Below are 25,756 nucleotides of genomic sequence, written 5' to 3' on the forward strand. Positions count from 1 at the left end.
CACATTAACGAAACATATTTGTATAATTTTTCGAAAGAAAATCACATGAGCTACTAGAATTGTGTCGATGTACCTTCGGAACGAGCCTTATAATATAAGACAGTTTATGTATTAAATTTTTTTAATATGTAGTTAAAATATTTCTTAATAATTCATTAATTACAAAATCTACAATCGACAGAGTGGTCGCTCAGTGAGTAGGAAGCTCTCTAAAGCCAAAAGGGCGTACAAAAATGTAAGTTTTTTCAGAATTAGTAGCGCGATAAGTTTAATTCAATTGTGTTAAGAGTGAATATGACTACCGATTATTTTAAATATTGCAAGCATTTTAGTAGTGGATGCATCAAACTCACTGTTTTCGAGTTACAACAATCCCAGGGTCAGTTTCAATCGCAGAAAAGACGTTAACAGATTTTAATCTAAATACGTATTCAAATAAATTGAGCTCATACCCTAATTATAATTGAATTCTACAGTGAAATATTTTTAATTCCGTTCTTGTATGATAAAAAAAAAAGCTCAACATAGAAAATACCCTGCACTCCTTGTTTTTTCTGCACATCAGTAGGTACACTTTTCGATGCATAAACTATCCATTATATTATTTTAACTCATAATAAATTGTAATAACAAAGAAATCGAAGTTACCGTAGCAACACTATATAGCTACAAACGCGGATTACTTTGACTTGTAACGGACGCCAGGAATTAATGTGTCTATCAATGTCTCTTAAATACTTTATGATGGGAAAATTATATAGGTAAGAAAATAGACTTTATACAACGATAAGGGTAAATGCGTCGCTTCAGACGTAATTGTTGTCAGTACAATGGATATTTACGAGCGACCTTACTACAAAATATCGAAAAACTTTGCTTCTTTCATAGGTCAGTGGCCTTACCAATCTCGACTACACAGTTTTATGTTTGGATCAGTATTAATGACTTTGTTTATCATTCAAGTTATCCCACAAGTATGAGACACAATTCGTAAAATAGATTACTATTATATGGATTTTCAATTAAATATTTTTATAGATAATTGCGGCGGTTGTTAATTCCGATGATAAAGAACTGCTGTTGGAATCATTATCACCATTTATAACAGATGTGATATGTATTGCCAAATATATAAATACTATCAAGAAGGCAAAAATGGTTTGTTTTAAATATTATTTTCTTAAACTATTGTCTGACATATGTGTTTTTGGTAATTAGTGTTAAATTCTGACAACTAGTTATGAAATCTAGATTCGGACGCTCTTCGAGAGAGTTAGAGAAGATTGGAAGATACCTAAAAATAAAGACGAAAAATTAGTCCTAGAGTCTTATCTGAGAATGGGACGATATTTGTCAATTGGTTATACAGGTACAATAAATTTTGAGCTTTAATTTTAAATAAAATACATACTAATTTGATTTTTTATGTCAAGGGTTTGTAAACTTGGCAATATTAATATTTATAACGGATCCAGTTTTATCAATAATCGTAAATATCATTTCAAAATCAAACGATTCCGCGCCATTAAAGTTCTGTGTTCCAATGCAATTTATCATATTTGATGAAGAAAAATATTATTTGTTACTATTGAGTTTATCAAGTATTTGCGTAATTGTTATAATTAACGTTATTGTTTGCTGTGATGTTATTTTTATCACCTTTGTACAACACGTCTGCGGAATATTTGCAGTCGTTGGGTAACGTCTATCTATTTAATATCGATAATTGAAAAATAATTGTCAGTTGTTTTTCGATAATTAATGCTTAGATTGTGTCAGCTTGTAACTTTCGTAATACACTTTTCACTATTTTAAGACAAACTAGCTTGTATACACGGAACGATTGAGACCCGACTGGTTACTGTTCTGCACCCGACTCAGTACAGTGTTGGAAAAAAATGCTCGATTGTGGTGCAGCACTACACTGATTACGGTGCGGAACCTAACTAAGTAATATGCGCACATGACTAGTGCTGCACCACAATCGAGCATTTTTTTCCAGCACCGTACTGAGTCGGGTGCAGAACAGTAACCAGCCGGATTCCAATCTTTCCGTGTAAGTATTTAATGTCGGAAAACTTCCGACTCCAATTGCTTTTGGGCATGCAACCAGTTTCAACGGAGAAAGGGAAATGATCAACGTATGAGCAGACCAAGAAAAATAGCAGCGAGTATTTATAGGTCGTAGATAGTCAGCATTGAAGTAGCTGTTGATAAATAATACTACAAGCTCATAGTTCACAGCATTATTTATCTAAAAAAAAAAAAAAATTAATTGAAAATTAAGTGCAATAACTGAATAACTGCACGCCTCGTATATATTTGTTATTTTTTTCACATGGGATATTTCATTTAGATTTCGATTGGAACATTCACCGAGGGATACCAACCCCCAGAATTTGCTGGGAGAAACAAGATTTAGCATGAACTTACAAGATATTTATTATAAACATTTTGTATCCTGCATTAGAGATCACAGACGAGCTTTAGAGTAGGTTTGATAATATTTGATAAGGCTATAAGATTGTTAATTGGTTATTCTTCATATGTTAAAAGATTCGCAGAACTCCTCGAATCAACATTTACCATATCGTTTGGAATAGTGGTTGGACTAAATTTACCACTAATGAGTATTACTGGAGTCCAGGTTTAGTTGTGAACATTTCAGTCTACTGTTGGTTAAGTTCTGGTTAATGAAAAAAAACTTTTTATTTCCAGCTTTTAACGCAATCGGATTCAATGGCAACCACTGTGAAATATATTATGTTCACTGGAGGACAAATACTACACCTTTTTTTCGACTGCTACTTGTCACAAAAATTGACGGATATGAGCTCCCGAATTCAGCACTCTATGTAAATATTATTGTTTTTTTTTTTTTTTTGCGGATTATTCTTAAGAAATGCAATCACTAATTTACGAATTACATTTTATTCTATATTAATTTGATGACTCATTCTAGTGCAAATACGAGGTATTTATTCATAATAAAAATAAAATTATTTTGTACAGAGCTAGAGCAAATTGGTACGAAAATTCAGCAAAATCAAGAAAATTGTTGATTTTGATGACACTGAGAAGTCAAGTTCCTTGTAAACTGACTGCAGGAAAGGTTATGGAACTGTCTATCGAAAATTTTGGAATGGTAAAAATTAAAAGGTATCTATTTATTTTTCGAACAAAGTTTGTTAATAGTAGTGATACTTTTCTACAGATGATGAAAACAGCTGGATCATATTTTACTGTTTTTCTGTCAATGCGTTAAATCGCAATAAGGCTGCCATGTTCCGACACAAAGCACCTTCAAATCCATTTACTCTCCAAGGGAAAAGAACATTTGTTGTGTTAACGCCAACAATTAAGGATATTCTTCTGAATGTATATATTAAATACATAATTATTGAAAATGATTAAGACTTTTCTATTGTACTATCAGATTTCAATTGAGCTTCTTAAGAAGCTCGAAAACAGCAGATAGTTTTGGAGCCCACAGGGTTAATCGTTATCCAAAGTTTCCTTCTTATCCAGAGATATTCATATCGACTATAAGTATTCCGTAGTGTCATTTTTATACTTTTATAAATATCTAATCGTATGATTTTCTTGCCCATTCTATGCTTAATTTATTTGCAACATTGTGTAAAATCATTCTTACCCGGTAAAAATATTTGGCTGAAATCATAGAATTTTATTCAAAGAGGCCTAAGTTTGGCCGAAATCTCGCTGAAGCCATAGAATTTTGTTAGATGAGGTCGAAAGTTGGCCGACAACCCGCCGAAATTTTATGATTGTCAATAAACAGGCCGAAAATTGTCCGATAAATTGAGTCGGCCTGTTTCCGACTTTTTTTTAGGCCGAATTATCAGCCTATTATTCAGTCTTATGCTCATTACCTGGGTCTTATTTAGCCACTTTTCGACCGAGAAAAAAATGTCAATATTTTTTTGGCTTGCGATTTTTTTCCCGGGTAAAGATGATAACTGGATAATATTTTACACTTTTTTCTGCCAATCTGATAACACCTTCATTTTATCTTAATTCTTATAAGCAACAGATTTTATTAAAAATAAATTCCAATTTTCATTTTTTTACTTTAGCCTAAATTAGATATTTAAAATTTTATAAATACTTTTTACTTATGAATGCTCTTAAGCTTGAACAAAAAAAAAAAAATAATATAAGTTAACTTTATACCTTTATACCATGTTTCTGTTAATAAATATCACTTACTAAACTTTTGAATGTGTAAACTGTGCGTTTTATTATTATCGTTGCCAATACCAAGTTGTAATGGCAGCGGAATCGAAGTAACCCTAGCAACTATCAAACTACAAAAGGGGATCAGTTTTCTTTGTGAATTAAAATAGAAATTTCCCGTCTATTACTAATATTTTAATACTTTGTAATTAAGGGCATAAAATGTGGGGAGCAAGTGCAGAAAACAAAGAGTCTATAATTATTATTTTAATAATTTATACTTCAAGAAATGAAATAAGGAAAATGAGCAAAGAAGCTAAACGGTCTATAATAATTAATTTAATAATTTATACTTACGGAAACGAAGTGAGTAGAATACATAACGAAGCTAAAGCGTCTATAATTATCATTTTAATAATCTATCGTTGGGGTAATAAAGTGCAGACAATATGTAAAGAAGTTAAAGAGTCTATCATTATTATTTTAATTATTTATACTCAAGGGAGCAAAATGAAGAAAATAGATAAAGGAAGTAAAAAGTCTATTATTATTGAATGAATAATTTATTTTTGAGGAAATATATGAGGTAAAATAATGAGTTTAATATATACACGGAGTAGTAGAAGCGTCAGTAGCTATTGTGTTTAGTAGAATGGATACTTACGAGGAATCGTACTATAAAATTATGATTAATTTCTTATGTTTTCTTGGACTATGGCCTTATCAGCCTCGACTAAAGCGCGTTCTATACCCTACTGCATTATGGATCTCACATATCGTCCAACTTATTCCTCAAGTATCATTATCGTGTTTAATGTCTGAAAGAGATAAACATTAATATTTACATATATACCATTATATATTTTTACAGATAATTATCGGAATTGTAGATAGTGATGATGTAGAGCTATTGTTTGAATTATTGACAATATTCGTACAGGAAATAGGCTGTATGATAAAATTTCTTAACATGATTAACAGAGCAAAAACGGTTAGTGATTGGTTTTTTTACATAAATAACAAGGTGTGTTGTCAATTGACCCCAAAAATTTAATACCACGACAAGTGATCCCAAGAAATTGATCCCACCGACATCTGATCCTACAACATTCGGTTGAAAATGATGAAGATGATGATAATGAAAGTTATGAAAATCTTGATGAAACTGATGAATTAGAAGATCAGTTGTCAGTTTAATCTCGTCTATGGGATCAAATGTCGTGTAATCACTTGTCGGGGGTCAGTTGTCATGAACCAATTAACCTCTCTTTTTCTCTCTCCCATTTTATTTTTCTAACTCTGAAAACGAGGGGCTTGAAATTTCTTAAATCGAAGTTACAAAATAATCGAAAGTAGATAGACACTTTTTCCGTAAAAAATGGGTGTGGGGGATTCAAACTTAAGGAGTGTAAAAGTGAAAGAGAGAGAGAGAGTGAGAGAGAGAGAGAGAGAGAGAGAGAGAGAGAGAGAGAGAGAGAGAGAGAGAGAGAGAGAGAGAGAGAGAGAGAGAGAGAGAGAGAGAGAGAGAGAGAGAGAGAGAGAGAGAGAGAGAGAGAGAGAGAGAGAGAGAGAGAGAGAGAGAATCATTTGTCTCGAGATCCAGATGAAAATATTCCTCAAGAGAATTCCAGACGATTGGAAAATACTACAAAACGATGAAGAAGAAAATGTATTTAAGCATCACTTACACACGGGAAAATTGATGTCAGCAGGTTATGCAGGTAAAAATAATCAAAAGCTATAATTAAATATGTATAAATTAATTTATGGTTAAATCTGATAATTTTTTCTGTTAGCCGTAATGATTATGGTAACAGTATTTTACTCAATGGATCCAGTTATAACTATATTTGTAAATACTATTTCAAAATCAAATGATTCTGTGCCTCACAAATTTACTACCCCTATGAAATTTATTATATTTGACGAGGAAAAATATTATTGGCCACTATCGAGTTTATCAATTATCTGTATGTGTTTATTCTCGATAGTTTATGTTTGCTATGATGTTGTTTTTATTTCATTCGTACAACATGTCTGTGGAATATTTGCTGTTGTAGGGTAACATATTTATATTTTTAATACACGGCAATCAGAAATATTTGTAGATGTTTGCTGTACAATTTTATTAAATCCGATATTTTATCCAGATTTCGTTTAGAAAATTCGCCTATCGTTAAAAGCCATGATTCTACGATCGAAGAAAAAAAAATTTTTATAAACTCAGAAGACATTATTTACAATCATTTTGTATCGTGTGTTAGAGATCACAAGCGAGCTTTAGAGTTAGTTTTTAAATGTTTGATATTATATATTATCGTGTTGGAATAAGTTTATTATTGTATTAATTTAAACGGTATAATAGATCTTCTCAACTCATTGAAGAAATTTATACCCTATCTCTTGGAGCATTAGTTGTACTCAATTTACCTGTAATGAGTGCCACCGGGGTCAAGGTTTAATTGTCAATTAACATTGTCTTCAACTTTTAGTAAACTTCTGATTAATGAAATATAAACTTTAATTTTCAGATTCTTTCACCATCCGCTACAATCGACGACATTGTGAAAAATTTAATGGATGTATCAGCTCAATTGGTATATCTCTTTTTCAACTGCTACATGTCACAAAAATTAACTGACATGAGCTTCTACGTTCATTACTGCATGTACGAGTGATTAATATTCATTTTTTCTAGTTTTTCACTTATATCATATTCGAAAATTATGCTAAGTTTTTATAAAACTATAATTCTCTATTAAATATCTACACTTTGAACACTTATAATGATAATAAAATTTTTTTTGTATAGAGCTAGAGTAAATTGGTACAATTATTCTAAAAAATCAAAAAAATTGTTGTTTTTAATGACCCTAAGAAGTCAAGTTCCTTGCAAACTGACTGCAGGAAAAGTAATAGAATTGTCTATAGAAAATTTTGCAAAGGTAAAATAAAAATTTCATTAATTTTGCTAATATTATTTTCCATACCGTATTTAATATTTTCTACAGATGGTGAAAACAGCTGGATCGTATTTCACTGTTCTTCTGTCCATGCGTTAAGTTACAATACATTTCGTATGTAAAGGATTAAGGTCAGCAAATTTTTTAATTGCTGATAAAAATTTGAGCCATCGAGTAAATAATTTTTAGCATCTTCTAAAAAAAACAGAAAACCTAAAATTGTCTTGTTAAATGAAACTTTTTAACAAGGGTTGTAATTCAGACCGAGTGACTGGCTATTAATTTAACTTATTAATGAAATTTATTTTAATAACTAACGATGATTTTGAATAGAGCTAATGTAAAGTGGTATAATACTTTATAATCATGAATATTCTTATGCTTGAACAAAATAAAAGGAAAAAATATTATATTAGTTAGCTTTATACCTTTATACCATGTTTCTGTTAATGAATATCACTTACTAAACTTTTGAATGTGCAAACTGTGCGTTTTGTTATTATCGTTGCCAATACTAAGTTGTAATGGCAGCGGAATCGAAGTAACCCTAGCAACTATCAAACTACAAAAGGGGATCAGTTTTCTTTGTGAATTAAAATAGAAATTTCCCGTCTATTACTAATATTTTAATACTTTGTACTTAAGGGCATAAAATGTGGGGAGCAAGTGCAGAAAACAAAGAGTCTATAATTATTATTTTAATAATTTATACTTCGAGAAATGAAATAAGGAAAATGAGCAAAGAAGCTAAACGGTCTATAATTATTAATTTAATAATTTATACTTACGGAAACGAAGTGAGTAGAATACATAACGAAGCTAACGCGTCTATAATTATCATTTTAATAATCTATCGTTGGGGTAATAAAGTGCAGACAATATGTAAAGAAGTTAAAGAGTCTATCATTATTATTTTAATTATTTATACTCAAGGAAGCAAAATGAAGAAAATAGATAAAGGAAGTAAAAAGTCTATTATTATTGAATGAATAATTTATTTTTGAGGAAATATATGAGGTAAAATAATGAGTTTAATATACACACGGAGTAGTAGAAGCGTCAGTAGCTATTGTGTTTAGTAGAATGGATACTTACGAGGAATCGTACTATAAAATTATGATTAATTTCTTATGTTTTCTTGGACTGTGGCCTTATCAGCCTCGACTAAAGCGCGTTCTATACCCTACTGCATTATGGATCTCGCATATCGTCCAACTTATTCCTCAAGTATCATTATCGTGTTTAATGTCTGAAAGAGATAAACGTTAATATTTACATATATACCATTATATATTTTTACAGATAATTATCGGAATTGTAGATAGTGATGATGTAGAGCTATTGTTTGAATTATTGACAATATTCGTACAGGAAATAGGCTGTATGATAAAATTTCTTAACATGATTAACAGAGCAAAAACGGTTAGTGATTGGTTTTTTTACATAAATAACAAGGTGTGTTGTCAATTGACCCCAAAAATTTAATACCACGACAAGTGATCCCAAGAAATTGATCCCACCGACATCTGATCCTACGACATTCGGTTGAAAATGATGAAGATGATGATAATGAAAGTTATGAAAATCTTGATGAAACTGATGAATTAGAAGATCAGTTGTCAGTTTAATCTCGTCTATGGGATCAAATGTCGTGTAATCACTTGTCGGGGGTCAGTTGTCATGAACCAATTAACCTCTCTTTTTCTCTCTCTCACTTTATTTTTCTAACTCTGAAAACGAGGGGCTTGAAATTTCTTAAATCAAAGTTACAAAATAATCGAAAGTAGATAGACACTTTTTCCGTACAAAATGGGTGTGCGGGATTCAAACTTAAGGAGTGTAAAACTGAAAGAGAGAGAGAGTGAGAGAGATAGAAAGAGAGTTCACTGTAATTGGTACAAAGTTTCAATCATTTGTCTCGAGATCCAGATGAAAATATTCCTCAAGAGAATTCCAGACGATTGGAAAATACTACAAAACGATGAAGAAGAAAATGTATTTAAGCATCACTTATACACGGGAAAATTGATGTCAGCAGGTTATGCAGGTAAAAATAATCAAAAGCTATAATTAAATATGTATAAATTAATTTATGGTTAAATCTGATAATTTTTTCTGTTAGCCGTAATGATTATAGTAACAGTATTATACTCAATGGATCCAGTTATAGCTATATTTGTAAATACTATTTCAAAATCAAATGATTCTGTGCCTCACAAATTTACTACCCCTATGAAATTTATTATATTTGACGAGGAAAAATATTATTGGCCACTATTGAGTTTATCAATTATCTGTATGTGTTTAATCTCGATAGTTTATGTTTGCTATGATGTTGTTTTTATTTCATTCGTACAACATGTCTGTGGAATATTTGCTGTTGTAGGGTAACATATTTATATTTTTAATACACGGCAATCAGAAATATTTGTAGTTGTTTACTGTACAATTTTATTAAATCCGATATTTTATCCAGATTTCGTTTAGAAAATTCGCCTATCGTTAAAAGCCATGATTCTACGATCGAAGAAAAAAAAATTTTTATAAACTCAGAAGACATTATTTACAATCATTTTGTATCGTGTGTTAGAGATCACAAGCGAGCTTTAGAGTTAGTTTTTAAATGTTTGATATTATATATTATCGTGTTGGAATAAGTTTATTATTGTATTAATTTAAACGGTATAATAGATCTTCTCAACTCATTGAAGAAATTTATACCCTATCTCTTGGAGCATTAGTTGTACTCAATTTACCTGTAATGAGTGCCACCGGGGTCAAGGTTTAATTGTCAATTAACATTGTCTTCAACTTTTAGTAAACTTCTGATTAATGAAATATAAACTTTAATTTTCAGATTCTTTCACCATCCGCTACAATCGAAGACATTGTGAAAAATATACTGGATGTTTCAGCTCAATTGGTATATCTCTTTTTCAACTGCTACATGGCACAAAAATTAACTGACATGAGCTTCTACGTTCATTACTGCATGTACGAGTGATTAATATTCATTTTTTTTAGTTTTTCACTTATATCATATTCGAAAATTATGCTAAGTTTTTATAAAACTATAATTTTCTATCAAATATCTACACTTTGAACACTTATAATGATAATAAAATTTTTTTTGTATAGAGCTAGAGTAAATTGGTACAATTATTCTAAAAAATCAAAAAAATTGTTGTTTTTAATGACCCTGAGAAGTCAAGTTCCTTGCAAACTGACTGCAGGAAAAATAATAGAATTGTCTATAGAAAATTTTGCAATGGTAAAATAAAAATTTCATTAATTTTGCTAATATTATTTTTCATACCGTATTTAATATTTTCTACAGATGGTGAAAACAGCTGGATCGTATTTCACTGTTCTTCTGTCCATGCGTTAAGTTACAATACATTTCGTATGTAAAGGATTAAGGTCAGCAAATTTTTTAATTGCTGATAAAAATTTGAGCCATCGAGTAAATAATTTTTAGCATCTTCTAAAAAAAACAGAAAACCTAAAATTGTCTTGTTAAATGAAACTTTTATAACAAGGGTTGTAATTCAGACCAAGTGACACTCGATCTCCTTCAGAAGCCAGTATGTGTTTCACTCTCAATAAGTTTATTAGCCATTGTGGCTTAGACAGACACAGGATCCTAATAAAGCGATAGAACGTAATCGACAGGACTCTTTGAGACTTAGGCCTTGATCCCAACGGCTGACAGATGTAAGCTCACAAATTCAACGACACATGTACATACACAGTAATTAGGCTATTAATTTAACTTATTAATGAAATTTATTTTAATAACTAACGATGATTTTGAATAGAGCTAATGTAAAGTGGTATAATACTTTATAATCATGAATATTCTTATGCTTGAACAAAATAAAAGGAAAAAATATTATATTAGTTAGCTTTATACCTTTATACCATGTTTCTGTTAATAAATATCACTTACTAAACTTTTGAATGTGCAAACTGTGCGTTTTGTTATTATCGTTGCTAATACTAAGTTGTAATGGTAGTGGAATCGAAGTAACCCTAGCAACTATCAAACTACAAAAGGGGATTAGTTTTCTTTGTGAATTAAAATAGAAATTTCCCGTCTATTACTAATATTTTAATACTTTGTACTTAAGGGCATAAAATGTGGGGAGCAAGTGCAGAAAACAAAGAGTCTATAATTATTATTTTAATAATTTATACTTCAAGAAATGAAATAAGGAAAATGAGCAAAGAAGCTAAACGGTCTATAATTATTAATTTAATAATTTATACTTAAGGAAACGAAGTGAGTAGAATACATAACGAAGCTAAAGCGTCTATAATTATCATTTTAATAATCTATCGTTGGGGTAATAAAGTGCAGACAATATGTAAAGAAGTTAAAGAGTCTATCATTATTATTTTAATTATTTATACTCAATGGAGCAAAATGAAGAAAATAGATAACGGAAGTAAAAAGTCTGTTATTATTGAATGAATAATTTATTTTTAAGGAAATATATGAGGTAAAATAATGTATTTAATATACAAACGGAGTAGTAGAAGCGTCAGTAGCTTTTGTGTTTAGTAGAATGGATACTTACGAGGAATCGTACTATAAAATTATGATCAATTTCTTATGTTTTCTTGGACTGTGGCCTTATCAGCCTCGACTAAAGCGCGTTCTATACCCTACTGCATTATGGATCTCACATATCGTCCAACTTATTCCTCAAGTATCATTATCGTGTTTAATGTCTGAAAGAGATAAACATTAATATTTACATATATACCATTATATATTTTTACAGATAATTATCGGAATTGTAGATAGTGATGATGCAGAGCTATTGTTCGAATTATTGACAGTATTTGTACAGGAAATAAACTGTATGATAAAATTTCTTAACATGATAAACAAAGCAAAAATGGTTTGTAATTAATTTTTTTACATTAATAATAAGATGTGCCATCAATTTATTCCAACAATTTTACACCACGACAAGTGACCCCTACTAATTGATCCCACCGACATCTGATCCCATCGACATTCGGTTGAAAATAATGAAGATGATGACAATGAAAGTTATGAAAGTCTCAATGAAACTAATGAATTACCAGATCAGTTGTCATTTAGACCAGTTGTCAGTTGGATCTAGTATGTAGGATCAATTGACATGTGATCACTTGTCGGGGATCAATTGTCTGGGATCAGCTGTCATGGAACTGAGTCACCTGTAATTGGTATCAAGTTTTGAGAAAATTTTTCGAAACCCAGATAAAAATACTCCTCAAGAGAATTCCAGACGATTGGATGATATTACAAAGCGATGAAGAAGAAAATGTATTCAAGTATCACTTAAGTATGGGAAAATTAATGTCAGTTGGTTATGCAGGTAAAAATAATCAAAAGCTATAATTAAATATGTATAAATTAATTTATGGTTAAATCTGATAATTTTTTCTGTTAGCCATAATGTTTATATCAACAGTATTATACTTAATGGATCCAATTATACCGATATTTGTGAATACTATTTCCAAATCAAATGATTCTGTGCCTCACAAATTTACTACCCCCATGAAATTTATTATATTTGACGAAGAAAAATATTATTGGCTACTATTGAGTTTATCAACTATCTGTGTGAGTTTATTCATGATAGTTTATGTTTGCTGTGATGTTGTTTTTATTTCATTAGTGCAACATGTCGGTGGAATATTTGCTGTTGTAGGGTAACGTATTTATATTTTATACACGGCAATCAGAAATATTTGTAGTTGTTTACTGTACAATTTTATTAAATCCGATATTTTATCTAGATTTCGTTTAGAAAATTCGCCTATCGTTGGAAGCTATGATTCTACGATCGAAGAAAAAAAAATTTTTATAAATTCAGAAGACATTATTTACAACCATTTTGTATCGTGTGTTAGAGATCACAAGCGAGCTTTAGAGTTAGTTTTTAAATGTTTGATATTATATATTCTCGTGTTGGAATAAGTTTATTATTGTATTAATTTAAACGGTATAATAGATCTTCTCAACTCATTGAAGAAATTTATACCCTATCTCTTGGAGCATTAGTTGTACTCAATTTACCTGTAATGAGTGCCACCGGGGTCAAGGTTTAATTGTCAATTAACATTGTCTTCAACTTTTAGTAAACTTCTGATTAATGAAATATAAACTTTAATTTTCAGATTCTTTCACCATCCGCTACAATCGAAGACATTGTGAAAAATATACTGGATGTTTCAGCTCAATTGGTATATCTCTTTTTCAACTGCTACATGGCACAAAAATTAACTGACATGAGCTTCTACGTTCATTACTGCATGTACGAGTGATTAATATTCATTTTTTTTAGTTTTTCACTTATATCATATTCGAAAATTATGCAAAGTTTTTATAAAACTATAATTCTCTATCAAATATCTAGACTTCGAACAGTTATGATGATAATACAATTTTTTTGTATAGAGCTAGAGTAAATTGGTACAATAATTCACCAAAATCAAAAAAATTGCTGTTTTTAATGACCCTGAGAAGTCAAGTTCCTTGCAAGCTGACTGCAGGAAAAATAATAGAATTGTCTATAGAAAATTTCGGAATGGTAAAATAAAAATTTCATTAATTTTGCTAATATTATTTTTTATATCGTATCCGGAAACACGGCAGTATCTCGCACCAAGTACACGTTCAAGCATTTATTTAATATTTTCTACAGATGGTGAAAACAGCTGGATCGTATTTTACTGTTCTTTTGTCCATGCGTCAAGCTACATAACTCAGACCAACTCATACTCGATTTCCTTCAGAAGCCTGTATGTGTTTCACAGGATTCTCATAAAGCGATGGGAGTCTCAAAGGATAGTTGAGACACACAAAGAAAATAGTGTAAAATATTCAAAATTGTATATGGGATAAAAGAGAGGCACGAAGCTTCAATAGGTAGGACTGGATAAATAGTAAGGCGTGTAATCACTAAAAATACAATTATTTTGATCATTAAGTCACTCAGAAAAAGAAAAAAAATAGCAAACTGGATGTAAAATCAATGTCAAGTCATTTTGATCAACTTTTATACGCGAAAACTTTCTATAAATTTAAAAAATGACTGATCGAAAATTCTGGAGCCGCCAATTGATGAGCAATTGACGAAAAAAAATAATAAAGAGTTTGTTTGGCCTTGCATCGCTTAAAATATTGAAAATCCTACTGAATATACGAATTTCTTATTTTATTTTGTACCCACCATTTTTTGATATTTTTTGATCTGGAATTTTGTTAACTATTTCATGTATGTCCTTGTGTAATTGTTGCAATATATGTTATAAGTTAAATGTCATTGAATGTAATCGAGCATCAGTAAAAACCATTAAATTAGCACATTAACAAAACATATTTGTATAATTTTTTAAATAAAAATCACAAGCTCCCGGAGTTGTGTCGATGTACTTTCGAAATGTGTCTATCTTATAATATAAGACATTTATACTCGCTAGCATAACTAATCGATAAGCAATATTTTATTGTTATGCCGACAATGCGAAAAAAAAGTAATCGAAGTTGCCATAACAACCTCGTGAATACAAACCCTTTGATTTTGACAATTGATTGAAGGCAACCGCAAAAATGTCCATCATCGTCATTCAAATATTCTTCGAGGGGAATCGCAGTGTTGACGTTAAATGATATGTTGATATTTTTGTAGTACAAAAGAAAAAATATATCAGAAATAAAGAGGTCTTAGAACAATGAACTTTTTTGAGCAGCCTTATTACAAGTTACCAAGAAACTTTGCACGCTCAATAGGCCGATGGCCATATCAGTCGGAGCTACAAAGATTTATAATAGCGATTGCTATTATTTTCGCATTTATTTTACAAGTTGGACCAAAAGTATAAAAGTTATTGTGATAATATAACAATAGAATATATATTTGAATAATCTATTCAAGCAGTATAATTATCAATAGCTATACATTGTTTCTTAGTTACATAAGTAAGTATATATTTTTTCGCAGATACTAGCTGACATAGTGCATTCTGATGATCAAGAGCTAATATTTGAAACATTAGCACCAACTATAACGGACGTCGCTTCATTTGCTAAATATATGAATACTTTTATAAATGCAAAAATGGTTTGTTTTGGGAATTACTGAGTTACTTTCTTTCAAAACTTGTTATAAATTTATATTAATTATGTTGAGTGATTACATGTTATGATAAAAAATTTGTTAATGCATGTAGATTAAAAGGCTCCTTCAGAGAATTAAAGACGATTGGACATTTATGCCGGACGATAGTGAAAAACTTATTTTGAAAAAATATGCTGGATTGGGAAAACTCATGGCAACTGGATACGTAGGTTAAAAACGAGTCCATAATACTGACTTACTGAAAATTTTTTTTTGGTTCGAAAATTTTGAGTTTTTTTTTCTTCTTCAAATTTCATATCTCTATATTTAAATGAATAAAAAGTAACTATTCAAAAGAAGATAGGGTGGAAGTACCGTTTATGGCCACTTGCCAATTATTTTGTTTTCAAATTTTTGAAGTGCCCAAAACTGGCCCTAAAGTTGCCAAAAACGGTACCGTATTTTTGGGGTTGATATGATTATTTTCTACTTTCAAACTTTAGTAAACCCGGATCCTCTTGTATGTATGTGGGATTTGCGAAAATTTATTTCTATGAATCCCAAATTTTTTATTTTGAAAAAATATCTCTTTTTGAATGGGCAGTCATCAACCACAACTTTGGCTTAAAGAATTAAATCGTTATTTAATTGATTTGATTTTTAACGTCAATGTAGTTTTTTTAAGGATTTGTATACATGACGACTGTGATGTTCATAACGGAACCGTTATTGCCGATGATTATAAATATAATTTTGAACACAAACATATCTGCTCCGCATGAGTTTCCTGTTCCGATGGAATGGATCGTTATAGATAAAGAAAAGTATTACTGGTTACTATTTAGTAATTCCAGTGTTTGTATTATGGTTATTTTAACAGTACTGATTTCTTACGACGTTATATTTATTACATTTATACATCACGCCTACGGATTATTTGCAATTACAGGGTATCAGTTATTTCCAAATTTACTTGAACTTAACTCGAGTATCAGTTGGTTCAAATTGAACTTTTTTTCTGTAGATACCGAATTAAAAACTTGCCTAGTGATGCAGTACGTAAAAATAATCTTACATCAGGAGCAAATGCATCTTCAAATTCAGATGATGTCCATTATAAACATCTGGTTTCGTGCATAAGAATTCATAAACGGGCTTTAGAGTACGTAAAAAATATACGATTTTAATAATGAATTTACCATAATAAAGATTAATAAAATGCTACCAAAGATATGCTGATTTGATTGAGAATACTTTTGCTGGATGCTTCGGAGTAGTTATTGGATTAAACTTGCCGCTAATGAGTATTACTGGGATTCAAGTTGAGCCACAAATATCACATTTATTTTTTTATTGATTTTTTTTCTCGTAGAATCCTTAAGAATTTAAAAAGAAAATTAATTTTCCAGATTATTGCGAAAACAAGTACATTTCAGCAGAAAATAAAATATGTCATGTTTACCGGAGCTCAAATGCTACATCTTTTTTTCGAATGTTTTTTATCCCAGCAATTGACGGATATGAGCTTACGAATCCAACAACACATGTACATACGCAGTAATTAAATGGTTATTTTGACTTTTTTGTAAAATTTACTCTAATCATTGTTAATTATTTTGAATAGAGCTAATGGAAAGTGGTACAATATTTCGTCAAAATCACAAAAATTATTGATTCTCATGACAATGAGATGTCAAGTGCCTTGTACTTTAACAGCAGGAAAAATTATGGGGTTATCTATTGAAAGCTTTGGAATGGTAAGAGTTTGATGTTATTTTTTATTCTCATCGAAATAGTAGTTTTTATATCTAGTGCGATTGTGTATAAGACGCGAGTTGAGACGATTGACTACCGAGCCAGAGGTGAAGTTGTCAGCACAACCAGCGGCTTATACGGAATAGTGCTAAAAATGTACATTAGTTTTTGTAAGAAATACTCGAAAAGTACGCCAATGTGTGCCTATAGGTGGCAGGTTACCAACCGCAGGTAATAAACGGCGCATGAATTATGAAAACTTTTGTCAAAAGATGACTCAATGAGCTACTTCTATATTTTCCGTACGCAAGCTATAGTGCATGCAAATAAAAAATGATATTTTTTGTACGTCTGACGTCTCAATTTGAATGATTATATGAAATATTTTATGCTGTGTCACGTATAATACTTTTAGCCGCCGAGTATGGGAGCTCAATGACGTATATTCTGAGTATGTGTCATATAAAATCATTTTTTGTGACAGACACTTGAAATGTACGACATTCAGCGCCCATAGCCGGCAACTAAAAATATTAGATAAGATACAGCTGGTAAAAAAGATACCTAATCGTTCTAATAGTGACGTCATCAACGGATCAAAAAATATTTTTTGGTTACATGTGCGATAGCAAACGACCGAAAAATATCGAAGTAACTTAACGAGCCATCTTGTGACAAAATTTATCATCATTTTAATTCGTACACTTACCAACTTCTCTCTCATTTTCAACAAATACTCAAAACAATCTTACCAAATAAATAAACACGGGTTTAAAACCTGCCATTTATAGGCACTAAATGTAGTAAATTTCAAATATCTGTCACAAAAACTAACGTATTTATCTAGTACAATCGAGTCTAAGACGATCTCTCCTTCGGCTCGGGCACCAATCTTCGCATCTAGCGTCTTAAACACGATCGCTCTCGATAGATAAACTACTATTTTGCTATGCATTATATTTTTACAGATGATGAAAACATCTGGATCATATTTTACGGTTCTTCTATCCATGCAATAAATGCAATAATCATTATATTTTTTATGATGGCCGTTGAATTATGATTTTTTTGAGAATAAAAATGGAAAACTCATTCAAAATTTTGATACTTAATTATTACGATGTGACACACTGTATTAATATTTTTAAAAATTTTCAGCTATTTAATAAATTTTGATTACCATATTACCCAACACTTAAGTTATGATTTTTAATTATTAAATATAGATATATTGTATTTATGATTGTACATACCAATGTTCAAGTTTTATTTTCAGTGAAAACAATACTATAAGTTACGTTAAATTATCGCGTGCGTTTTTTAATTTAGTTAAAGTCTTAAAAAAAATTACAAATAAACGAGAAAAGTAAACAGTAGAAAAAAATTCGAGAGTACTATCGCAAAACGTTGAATCTTCAAAATAAAATAATCAGAAGATACAAAGTTGTGTCAATGCACCCTCGAAATATCAGTTGCCTACTTTAAAATAGTCCGTGTTCTTGGAAATAAAAACTGGTCAATGAACGATGTTATATTTTTCACTAACAATAAGAGTAAAAAAAAAAGTAATCGAAGTTACCATAACAACATTACGAACACAAAAGTGGGCTATCATGACAGATGATTGAAGTAACAGCTTAAACGTCTATCATTGTCACTTAAATATTCCACGAGAAGGGGCGCAGTATCAACGTTAAATGATAGGTTCTCTATTTTAAATAAAAGTAAGAAATATGTCAGGAATAAAAAATAAAATGTGTCAGAAATAAAAAGTTCTCAGAACAATGAAATTTTTCGAGCAGTCTTATTTTACGCTACCAAGAAATTTTGCCCGCTCAATAGGTCGATGGCCGTACCAGTCGAGCTTACAAAGTTTTCTGATAGGGATCGTCATTATTTCTGCGTTCATTTTACAAGTCGGACCAAAAGTATAAAAGTTATTGTGATAACAAAACAATTTATTTCCAATTTATCAAAATTCAAAAGTATTTTCATTATGAATAATTACATTTAGTTAAAATTTTTTCCCAGATTCTAGCTGACATAGTGCATTCTGATGATCAAGAATTAATACTTGAAACATTGGCACCGACTATAACGAACGTGATGGCATTTGCCAAATATATTAACACTTTTGTCAATGCAAGAATGGTTTGTTATATAATTGTTTAAATTATTCAAATCTCTCCTTGTTACAGTTTTTGAAAAACTATTCATAATTTTGAGTGAACGTTATATAACAAAATTATTATCATTGTTATTATTATAATCATATTTAGCTTAAAATACTTTTTGAAAGGATTAAAGATGATTGGGAATCAGTGACGGATAAAAAAGAAAGGATTATTTTAGAAAGCTATGCAGGGTTTGGAAAACTTATGGCGACTGGATACGCAGGTTAATAAAATTCAATTTGAATATTTAGTTCAAAATTTTCAATTTTTCAAATTTCGTTTATTTGCTTTTTATGCTTTATGATAAAAGTGATTTTTTTTATCAGTTTAAACATTTTCCAATCATTGTCTGGCCTAAATTTATTGTTTATTAAATATCAAAGTAGTATTTGCTTTAAGGGTTTGTATACGCAGCGACTGTGCAGTTTATAACGGAACCAGTGTTACCGATAATATTGAATTCTATTTTGAAAACGAATTTATCTGCTCCCCATAAATTTGCTGATCCAATGGAGTGGATTATTATTGACAAAGAAAAATATTACTGGATATTGTTAAGTAATTCTAGTGTCTGTATTATGGTGATTCTAACAGTGCTAATTTCTTATGACGTTATATTTATAACTTTTGTATATCATGCCTGTGGATTATTTGCAATTACAGGGTATTTATTATTTTCACACTGATTTATAATTTATTTCAACAAGTGATGGTTCTTTTTTCATAGTCACCGAATTGAAAATTTGCCCAACGAGGAGGATTTTCAAATTATCAACAGAAAACCAAATTCCCTGAAAAACTCACGTGATGTTCATTACAAACATCTGGTTTCATGTATAAGAATTCATAGAATGGCTTTAAAGTATGTAAAAAAATAATCATTTCATAACAAATGATCAACGTGCGAATAATTATTTAAAAAATTGCCATGCTGCGATAGATATGTCGATTTAATTGAAAGCACTTTTGCTGGGTGCTTCGGAGTTGTGGTAGGATTAAATTTGCCACTAATGAGTATTACCGGTGTTCAGGTTTAGTCATTAAAATTTTACATATATATTTTTTTTAAAAGAGTTACATGTCTATTCACAACTTCTCTACAAGGGAAGTAGTTATAACTCAATTCATTTACTTCTTTACTCAGCATCAACTTGACTCACCCGGGTCAAAAATAAAATTTGATTTAGACTCGGTTTACCAAGTCGAAATTTGGAGCCGTTTTTCACAAGACAAACTCGACTTTTTTTACGGAGATATGAAATACATTGAGTTTTCGCCTTGGTTTAGACTTAACTGGCTTACTTAGTCACGATTTAAGACGAAAACGTTGAAATCAAGTCGAAATTTACTTGGTTTAGACTTATTCGACTTAAATTATAAGGCGAAAAAGTCAAAACTAAGGTGAAATAATTTTGATATATTAAGGCGAAAGTAAGGCGAATAAGTAACTTTTTTTCGACTTGGTTTAGCAAGTCAAAAGTAAGGTGAATGACTATCATGCTCGAAGTAGAGACGAATAAGTTCAAACTAAGACCAAAAAATACAAATAAGTTTAAAAAAATTTAATTTAAGTCGAAAAAGTCGAGATCTTATCGAAAACTCGTCGGCAAATCGATAACTTCAAAAGAAAATAGGGCGAAGCGAGCCTGAATCAAGTTTTATTTTCGACCAGGGCAAATATTTCTTTACTCAGCACCAACTCTACTCACGTACTTCAGAGCCTATCGATAAGGTAGAAATTGTTTGTGAGTTTGTAGCTGAGTCAAGAAGTAAATGAGTAAAGTTAGAACTATTTCCCTTGAGAGATGTTGTGAGTAGACATGTAACTGCCTTTTTTCATTTTTCTCTTTATGAAAGTTTAGGGAATAAAAAAAAAGAGAATGAAATTTTCCAGATTATTGCACAATCGGGTACGTTGCAGCAGAAAATAAAATATGTTATGTTTACCGGAGCTCAGATGCTACATCTCTTTTTCGAATGTTTTTTATCCCAACAGCTGACGGACATGAGCTTACGAGTCCAACAACACATGTACATACGCAGTGATTAAACTGTTATTTTGAATAAATATTTATAAAATTTACTATAGCTATGAATAATCTCTTCGAATAGCGCTAATGGAAAGTGGTACAATATTTCGACAAAGTCACAAAAATTGCTGATTTTGATGACAATGAGAAGTCAAGTGCCATGTATTTTAACAGCAGGAAAAATTATGGGATTATCTGTTGAAAGCTTTGGAATGGTAAGATTTCAATGAGATTTACTACTAAATGCTCTTGAAAAAAAATTTTCAGGCAAATTTTATATTCCTACAGATGATGAAAACATCCGGATCATACTTTACTGTTCTTCTATCCATGCAATAAACTTTCGTTAATATATTTTTATGATGATCGTTAAGTTATGAATTTGTTGATAATAAATATTTGAAACTAACTATTTATTCATATTTCAGAACTGTCATATATTTCCTAATCTTTTCAAATTTTTGTAAAATTTTCATGTGTTGATTCACTTTTTTTTCAGCCACGTCTTTTAATTAAAATCTCGTCAAATGTTTTAATTATTCATAAAATATTCTAAAATACTCACTTGCAGTTTATATTTTTCAATTATTATTTTATCATAAAGCCTCAACCCGAAATTTTTCCTACACTCTAGTCAATGGAGGTTTTAATAAACCTGTTTAGCGGCGGCAATTTTTGATTGCTACTATAATAATGGTGAGTTATTTTCTGAAACAGTACTCTCTAAAAATGAATTAGTGAAATTCACTGCGAATCAGTGAATAGTCACTATTTCTACAGCTATAAGTATACCACTAATTCTACCAGCGGTATACTTATAGCTCGGCTGCCCAATTTCAAAACACAGTAACTGGCAAATTTTGTGAAATCCATTTTTTAGTTTTTTTAGTTCCAGTGGAGTCTTGTGAACATGATTTGATGCATATTTCAAAAATTTTATTTTTGGCAGTTACTGTGTTTTGAAATTGGGCAGCCGAGCTTTCAAGTGCATATTCACTAATTCGCAGTGAATTTCACTAATTCATTTTTAGAGAGTATAATAATTATGAATTTTTGAATAATCAAGCGATAGTCAAACTCATCACTGATGAATCTTCAAGAGTGAATACTCATTGAAAACGTCTTTTTGTACAATTTTAATATCTGAAACCCTAAAAATATTTTTATCGTCACTTCCTTTTAATAATTTTTAAGACAAAGTTTATAAATCTGAATAGAGTAAGAGCACCAATACCCAGCCCCTAACCAGTAGCCAGCCGGTCATATACTTTAACATTGGCTCAAAATATATATAGATATAATTTAATATGAGGTAGCTGGCTACTGGTGCTCTTACCCTACTGTCATATTTTTCGAGGCCTTAAATAATTTTTCGTCCATTAAATGAGCAATAAACCATTTTCGAACTGCAATATAATTTACACTGTAGTTATAATTTTTAAAATTCCTTCAAAGCGTGAAAATCCATTACGTAATTCTAGGCGTTCATCAAAACTATTTTTTACAAAAATGGATTTTTTGTTTTTCCATTGTTATATTTTTTTTATATAAAAATAAAATGATCATCACATGTAACTCAGTTGTTGAAATAATAATTTCACTAAAAATTACAAGGTTTTAAAATTTTTTGATTGTAAACTTTACAGCATTAATCCAAAGCACAGTTAACTCTAGTTTGTCTAAATCGAATGAATTGTAACAAAATAACAAAAGTAAGAACCTTTCAAATTTAATTTTCTGTCTATTCTTCAAAGACCAACACTGAAGTTAAAATAGTAGACTATTTTAGCGTATCAACTTATGATCATAAATTCAAATTTCGTGACAATTTGCACCACGTAAGGTCGTAAATACTAGGAAGTAAAACAACTGAGAGAATTTATAATCACAATCAATAGACAGCAATAACGCTCTCATATCAGTTAACTCATAGTCATTTAACTGCTTCAACTAGCAATATAGTCATAATGGAAACTAACACTACACCATATCATAGAATAAATAAATTTTTTCTGAGTGTAATCGGCCAATGGCCGCATCAATCAACAAAATCAAAATGGATTTGTTACCTTATTTTATTTTTTTTCTGTTCTACTCAGGGTTATCTCCAGGTGATATTAATTAACGTGTTTTAAAAATAAACAAAATAAATTTTACTATTTTCTAAAAAAAAATAAAAAAATTTTTCTCACAAAATTAATCGTCCCCCCCTTTTTAACAATTACTTTAGTCATCACTCGAATAATCAAATAAATTTTCAAATAATCAATGTACGATTCAAAAATTTAGTGCTCATTATATATATAATAAATTAAAAATTTTTTATGTATTTGAAAATTGTTAGTAATTTTTTTTATATTTTATTAATATGAAAAATTAATAACAGACTGCAGGAATGATAGCAGCGAGAATTGACATCGATGTTTTTTTGGAAGCCATTCCAACAGTTTTGGCTGATGTTATTTGTGGAATTAAAATGTTCAATTTTTCAGTCAATGCTGCAAAGGTATTTCATACAAACAAAATTTATCAGATAATCAGATAAATTAATTTTATTAACTTTCATTATTTGAAAATTAGATGAAAAAATTACTTCTTACGATGGAAGAAGATTGGAAAATATACGCATCGGGGCCTGAAAATAAAATTTTGAACGAGTACGCTCATTTTGGGCGTAAAGTTACTATATATTATACAGGTTAATAAATATACGCGATAAATAAATTCAAATTAAGAAGAACGAGTAATTGAATACAGATATTTCAGGTGCACTTTATGGTACACTGGCACCTCTAGTTATAGTACCAATTACTCCACTTATACTCGATGTAATAGCTCCTATGAATGAAAGCTATCCAAAACATTTGATGTTTCAACAAATCGAGTTTCTAGTCGACGCTGATAAATACTTTTACCCATTATTTATTCATAATTATATGGGGACCGTTGCATTTTTGACCATTATTATTGCAATTGACACGATGCTTATGGTTTATATTCAACATGGGTGCGCTAAATTTGCAATACTTGGGTAAGAAATTCGTCATTAAAGTTTAATCTATCTTGTGATTTATGATAAATTTCTAACAAATTTGTAGATTATGTTTGGAACGAATTGCTAACAATGCTGACCAGAGCACCGACCGTCGTACCACCGAATTCGATGATATCGATTACAGGGAAATGGTCAAATGCATTGTGATTCATAACCGCGCAATTGAGTCCGTACTTTTTTGTAAAAAAAAAATCATTAGATTAGTAGCATTCAAAAAAATTTCATTTTTTCCTTTGAATAATGAAAAAATTTTTTCTTTTCACGTAATCTAGATTTGCGAATCTTATTGAAGACGCCAATAATCTTAGTTTTCTCATTGTCATCGGAATCAACATAATAATGATGACAACGTCTGCTTTAGTGGTAAAAATATTAAATTTTCTACAAGATATTATTTTGAAGTAACCGAAATTTAGAATGAAAATAATTTCTGATAAACTTTTAGGCGGTTTTCAAACTGGCGATGAACGAAACAGAGATAGCAGGGAGATTTGCATTTTTTACTTTAGGCGAAATTTGTCATATTTTTTACAGCAGCTGGCAGGGAGAGTTAATTTTGAAACACAGTGAATCAATATTTTATTTTGTGTTAGTATTGAGAGTGACTTTTTTTCCGCGCAAATAAGTTCAAAATTCGTTGGTTTTTTTTTCTTTATTAATGTAAATAAATTTTTAGTTACCAAGCAAACTGGAATGATACATCTACACGTTCCCAAAAACTTATGGTACCATTATTACTAAGAAGCGCAATACCTTGTAGAATAACTGCCGGAAAGATGTTTGAAATGTCATTGAAAAGTTTCAGTATGGTAAGTAAATAATCATATGCTAGGAGTAATTTAAATTAATATAAACTAAAAAGTACCATTTACTTTTTTTAAAGATTGTAAAAACATCATTTTCATACCTTACTGTGTTTGCGTCCATGCGTGTTTAATTGTTAAAATTGAATAACCAAAATATGATTACACCAAAAATAAAGTTTGCACAATAATGGACTGGTCACGTCGCTTTTTTGTACCAAGTATTTTCTGCTACTAGGTTAAAATATGTAACATAAATAACGTGAATATCAATATGTATTTACCAAAGATTATTAATCAGTTTTTGTAACTTTTTTATACTCATATCTATACATAATTATTTTAATCATATATTAATGTAATCTTTCATACAATTTTAGAAAAAAATAATAAAAAATTAATAAATAAAAATTTTTTTTGGACGATGAAGTTATTGCTGTTAAATTTCACGTTATCCGATTTTCGGTTCCTACCAGAGGACTTGCGCATGTCATAAGAAGCCATTTTTCAATCCAGCTCAAAACTTTTGGACGTCATAAATTATTTTATTTTATTTAATTCTCTGATTTTGAAGCGTAAGAAATTTTTCGTTGATCGAGATTAATTTACGTCCATGTATTTGTGCTCCCATATGACTGTATCCATTTTTGTTGGTG

General features: G+C 30.2%; 6 protein-coding genes across 7 annotated transcripts; all 6 read left to right on the forward strand.

Moving 5' to 3' along the window:
• Positions 1 to 57: 57 nt before the first annotated feature.
• Positions 58 to 7,911, forward strand: LOC130675738 (uncharacterized). Its single transcript, XM_057481580.1, has 18 exons — positions 58 to 974; positions 1,039 to 1,158; positions 1,252 to 1,369; positions 1,434 to 1,698; positions 2,357 to 2,491; positions 2,557 to 2,647; positions 2,719 to 2,855; positions 3,013 to 3,159; positions 3,437 to 3,549; positions 4,815 to 4,993; positions 5,069 to 5,188; positions 5,801 to 5,918; positions 5,994 to 6,258; positions 6,348 to 6,482; positions 6,563 to 6,653; positions 6,729 to 6,865; positions 7,010 to 7,142; positions 7,209 to 7,911. Exons 1-18 carry the CDS (start codon positions 831 to 833, stop codon positions 7,257 to 7,259), a joined length of 2,499 nt encoding a protein of 832 aa, XP_057337563.1. The 5' UTR covers positions 58 to 830; the 3' UTR covers positions 7,260 to 7,911.
• Positions 7,912 to 8,224: 313 nt separating this feature from the next.
• On the forward strand, positions 8,225 to 11,431 carry LOC130676603 (odorant receptor 94b-like). The gene is made up of 9 exons (XM_057482948.1): positions 8,225 to 8,387; positions 8,463 to 8,582; positions 9,090 to 9,207; positions 9,283 to 9,547; positions 9,637 to 9,771; positions 9,852 to 9,942; positions 10,018 to 10,154; positions 10,299 to 10,431; positions 10,498 to 11,431. The coding sequence occupies exons 1-9, from the start codon at positions 8,244 to 8,246 to the stop codon at positions 10,546 to 10,548; spliced, it is 1,194 nt and encodes a 397-aa protein (XP_057338931.1). The 5' UTR covers positions 8,225 to 8,243; the 3' UTR covers positions 10,549 to 11,431.
• Positions 11,432 to 11,680: 249 nt separating this feature from the next.
• LOC130676586 (odorant receptor 82a-like) lies at positions 11,681 to 14,540 on the forward strand. Its single transcript, XM_057482921.1, has 9 exons — positions 11,681 to 11,872; positions 11,948 to 12,067; positions 12,415 to 12,532; positions 12,608 to 12,872; positions 12,960 to 13,094; positions 13,175 to 13,265; positions 13,341 to 13,477; positions 13,621 to 13,753; positions 13,868 to 14,540. The coding sequence occupies exons 1-9, from the start codon at positions 11,729 to 11,731 to the stop codon at positions 13,925 to 13,927; spliced, it is 1,203 nt and encodes a 400-aa protein (XP_057338904.1). The 5' UTR covers positions 11,681 to 11,728; the 3' UTR covers positions 13,928 to 14,540.
• Positions 14,541 to 14,682: 142 nt separating this feature from the next.
• LOC130676588 (odorant receptor 13a-like) lies at positions 14,683 to 18,203 on the forward strand. The gene is made up of 9 exons (XM_057482923.1): positions 14,683 to 15,041; positions 15,167 to 15,286; positions 15,396 to 15,513; positions 15,969 to 16,233; positions 16,308 to 16,445; positions 16,514 to 16,604; positions 16,693 to 16,829; positions 16,908 to 17,040; positions 18,007 to 18,203. The coding sequence occupies exons 1-9, from the start codon at positions 14,898 to 14,900 to the stop codon at positions 18,055 to 18,057; spliced, it is 1,197 nt and encodes a 398-aa protein (XP_057338906.1). The 5' UTR covers positions 14,683 to 14,897; the 3' UTR covers positions 18,058 to 18,203.
• A 440-nt stretch (positions 18,204 to 18,643) lies between these two features.
• Positions 18,644 to 21,610, forward strand: LOC130676593 (odorant receptor 13a-like). The gene is made up of 9 exons (XM_057482933.1): positions 18,644 to 18,966; positions 19,070 to 19,189; positions 19,318 to 19,435; positions 19,612 to 19,876; positions 19,940 to 20,074; positions 20,153 to 20,243; positions 21,107 to 21,243; positions 21,325 to 21,457; positions 21,531 to 21,610. Exons 1-9 carry the CDS (start codon positions 18,823 to 18,825, stop codon positions 21,579 to 21,581), a joined length of 1,194 nt encoding a protein of 397 aa, XP_057338916.1. The 5' UTR covers positions 18,644 to 18,822; the 3' UTR covers positions 21,582 to 21,610.
• Positions 21,611 to 21,736: 126 nt separating this feature from the next.
• On the forward strand, positions 21,737 to 25,615 carry LOC130676604 (odorant receptor 13a-like). Of its 2 annotated transcripts, none has more exons than XM_057482950.1 (9): positions 21,737 to 21,938; positions 23,629 to 23,748; positions 23,823 to 23,940; positions 24,009 to 24,273; positions 24,341 to 24,463; positions 24,570 to 24,660; positions 24,743 to 24,885; positions 24,974 to 25,106; positions 25,181 to 25,570. In XM_057482950.1, the coding sequence occupies exons 1-9, from the start codon at positions 21,936 to 21,938 to the stop codon at positions 25,232 to 25,234; spliced, it is 1,050 nt and encodes a 349-aa protein (XP_057338933.1). In that variant the 5' UTR covers positions 21,737 to 21,935; the 3' UTR covers positions 25,235 to 25,570. The 2 variants fall into 2 exon arrangements, with proteins under 2 accessions (XP_057338933.1, XP_057338932.1); XM_057482949.1 differs by lacking the exon at positions 21,737 to 21,938 and adding an exon at positions 22,849 to 23,353 and having other exon boundaries at positions 25,181 to 25,615.
• The last annotated feature ends 141 nt before the right edge of the window (positions 25,616 to 25,756 follow it).

This window comes from Microplitis mediator, chromosome 10, assembly GCF_029852145.1.
Source record: "Microplitis mediator isolate UGA2020A chromosome 10, iyMicMedi2.1, whole genome shotgun sequence".
NCBI lineage: Eukaryota > Metazoa > Arthropoda > Insecta > Hymenoptera > Braconidae > Microplitis > Microplitis mediator.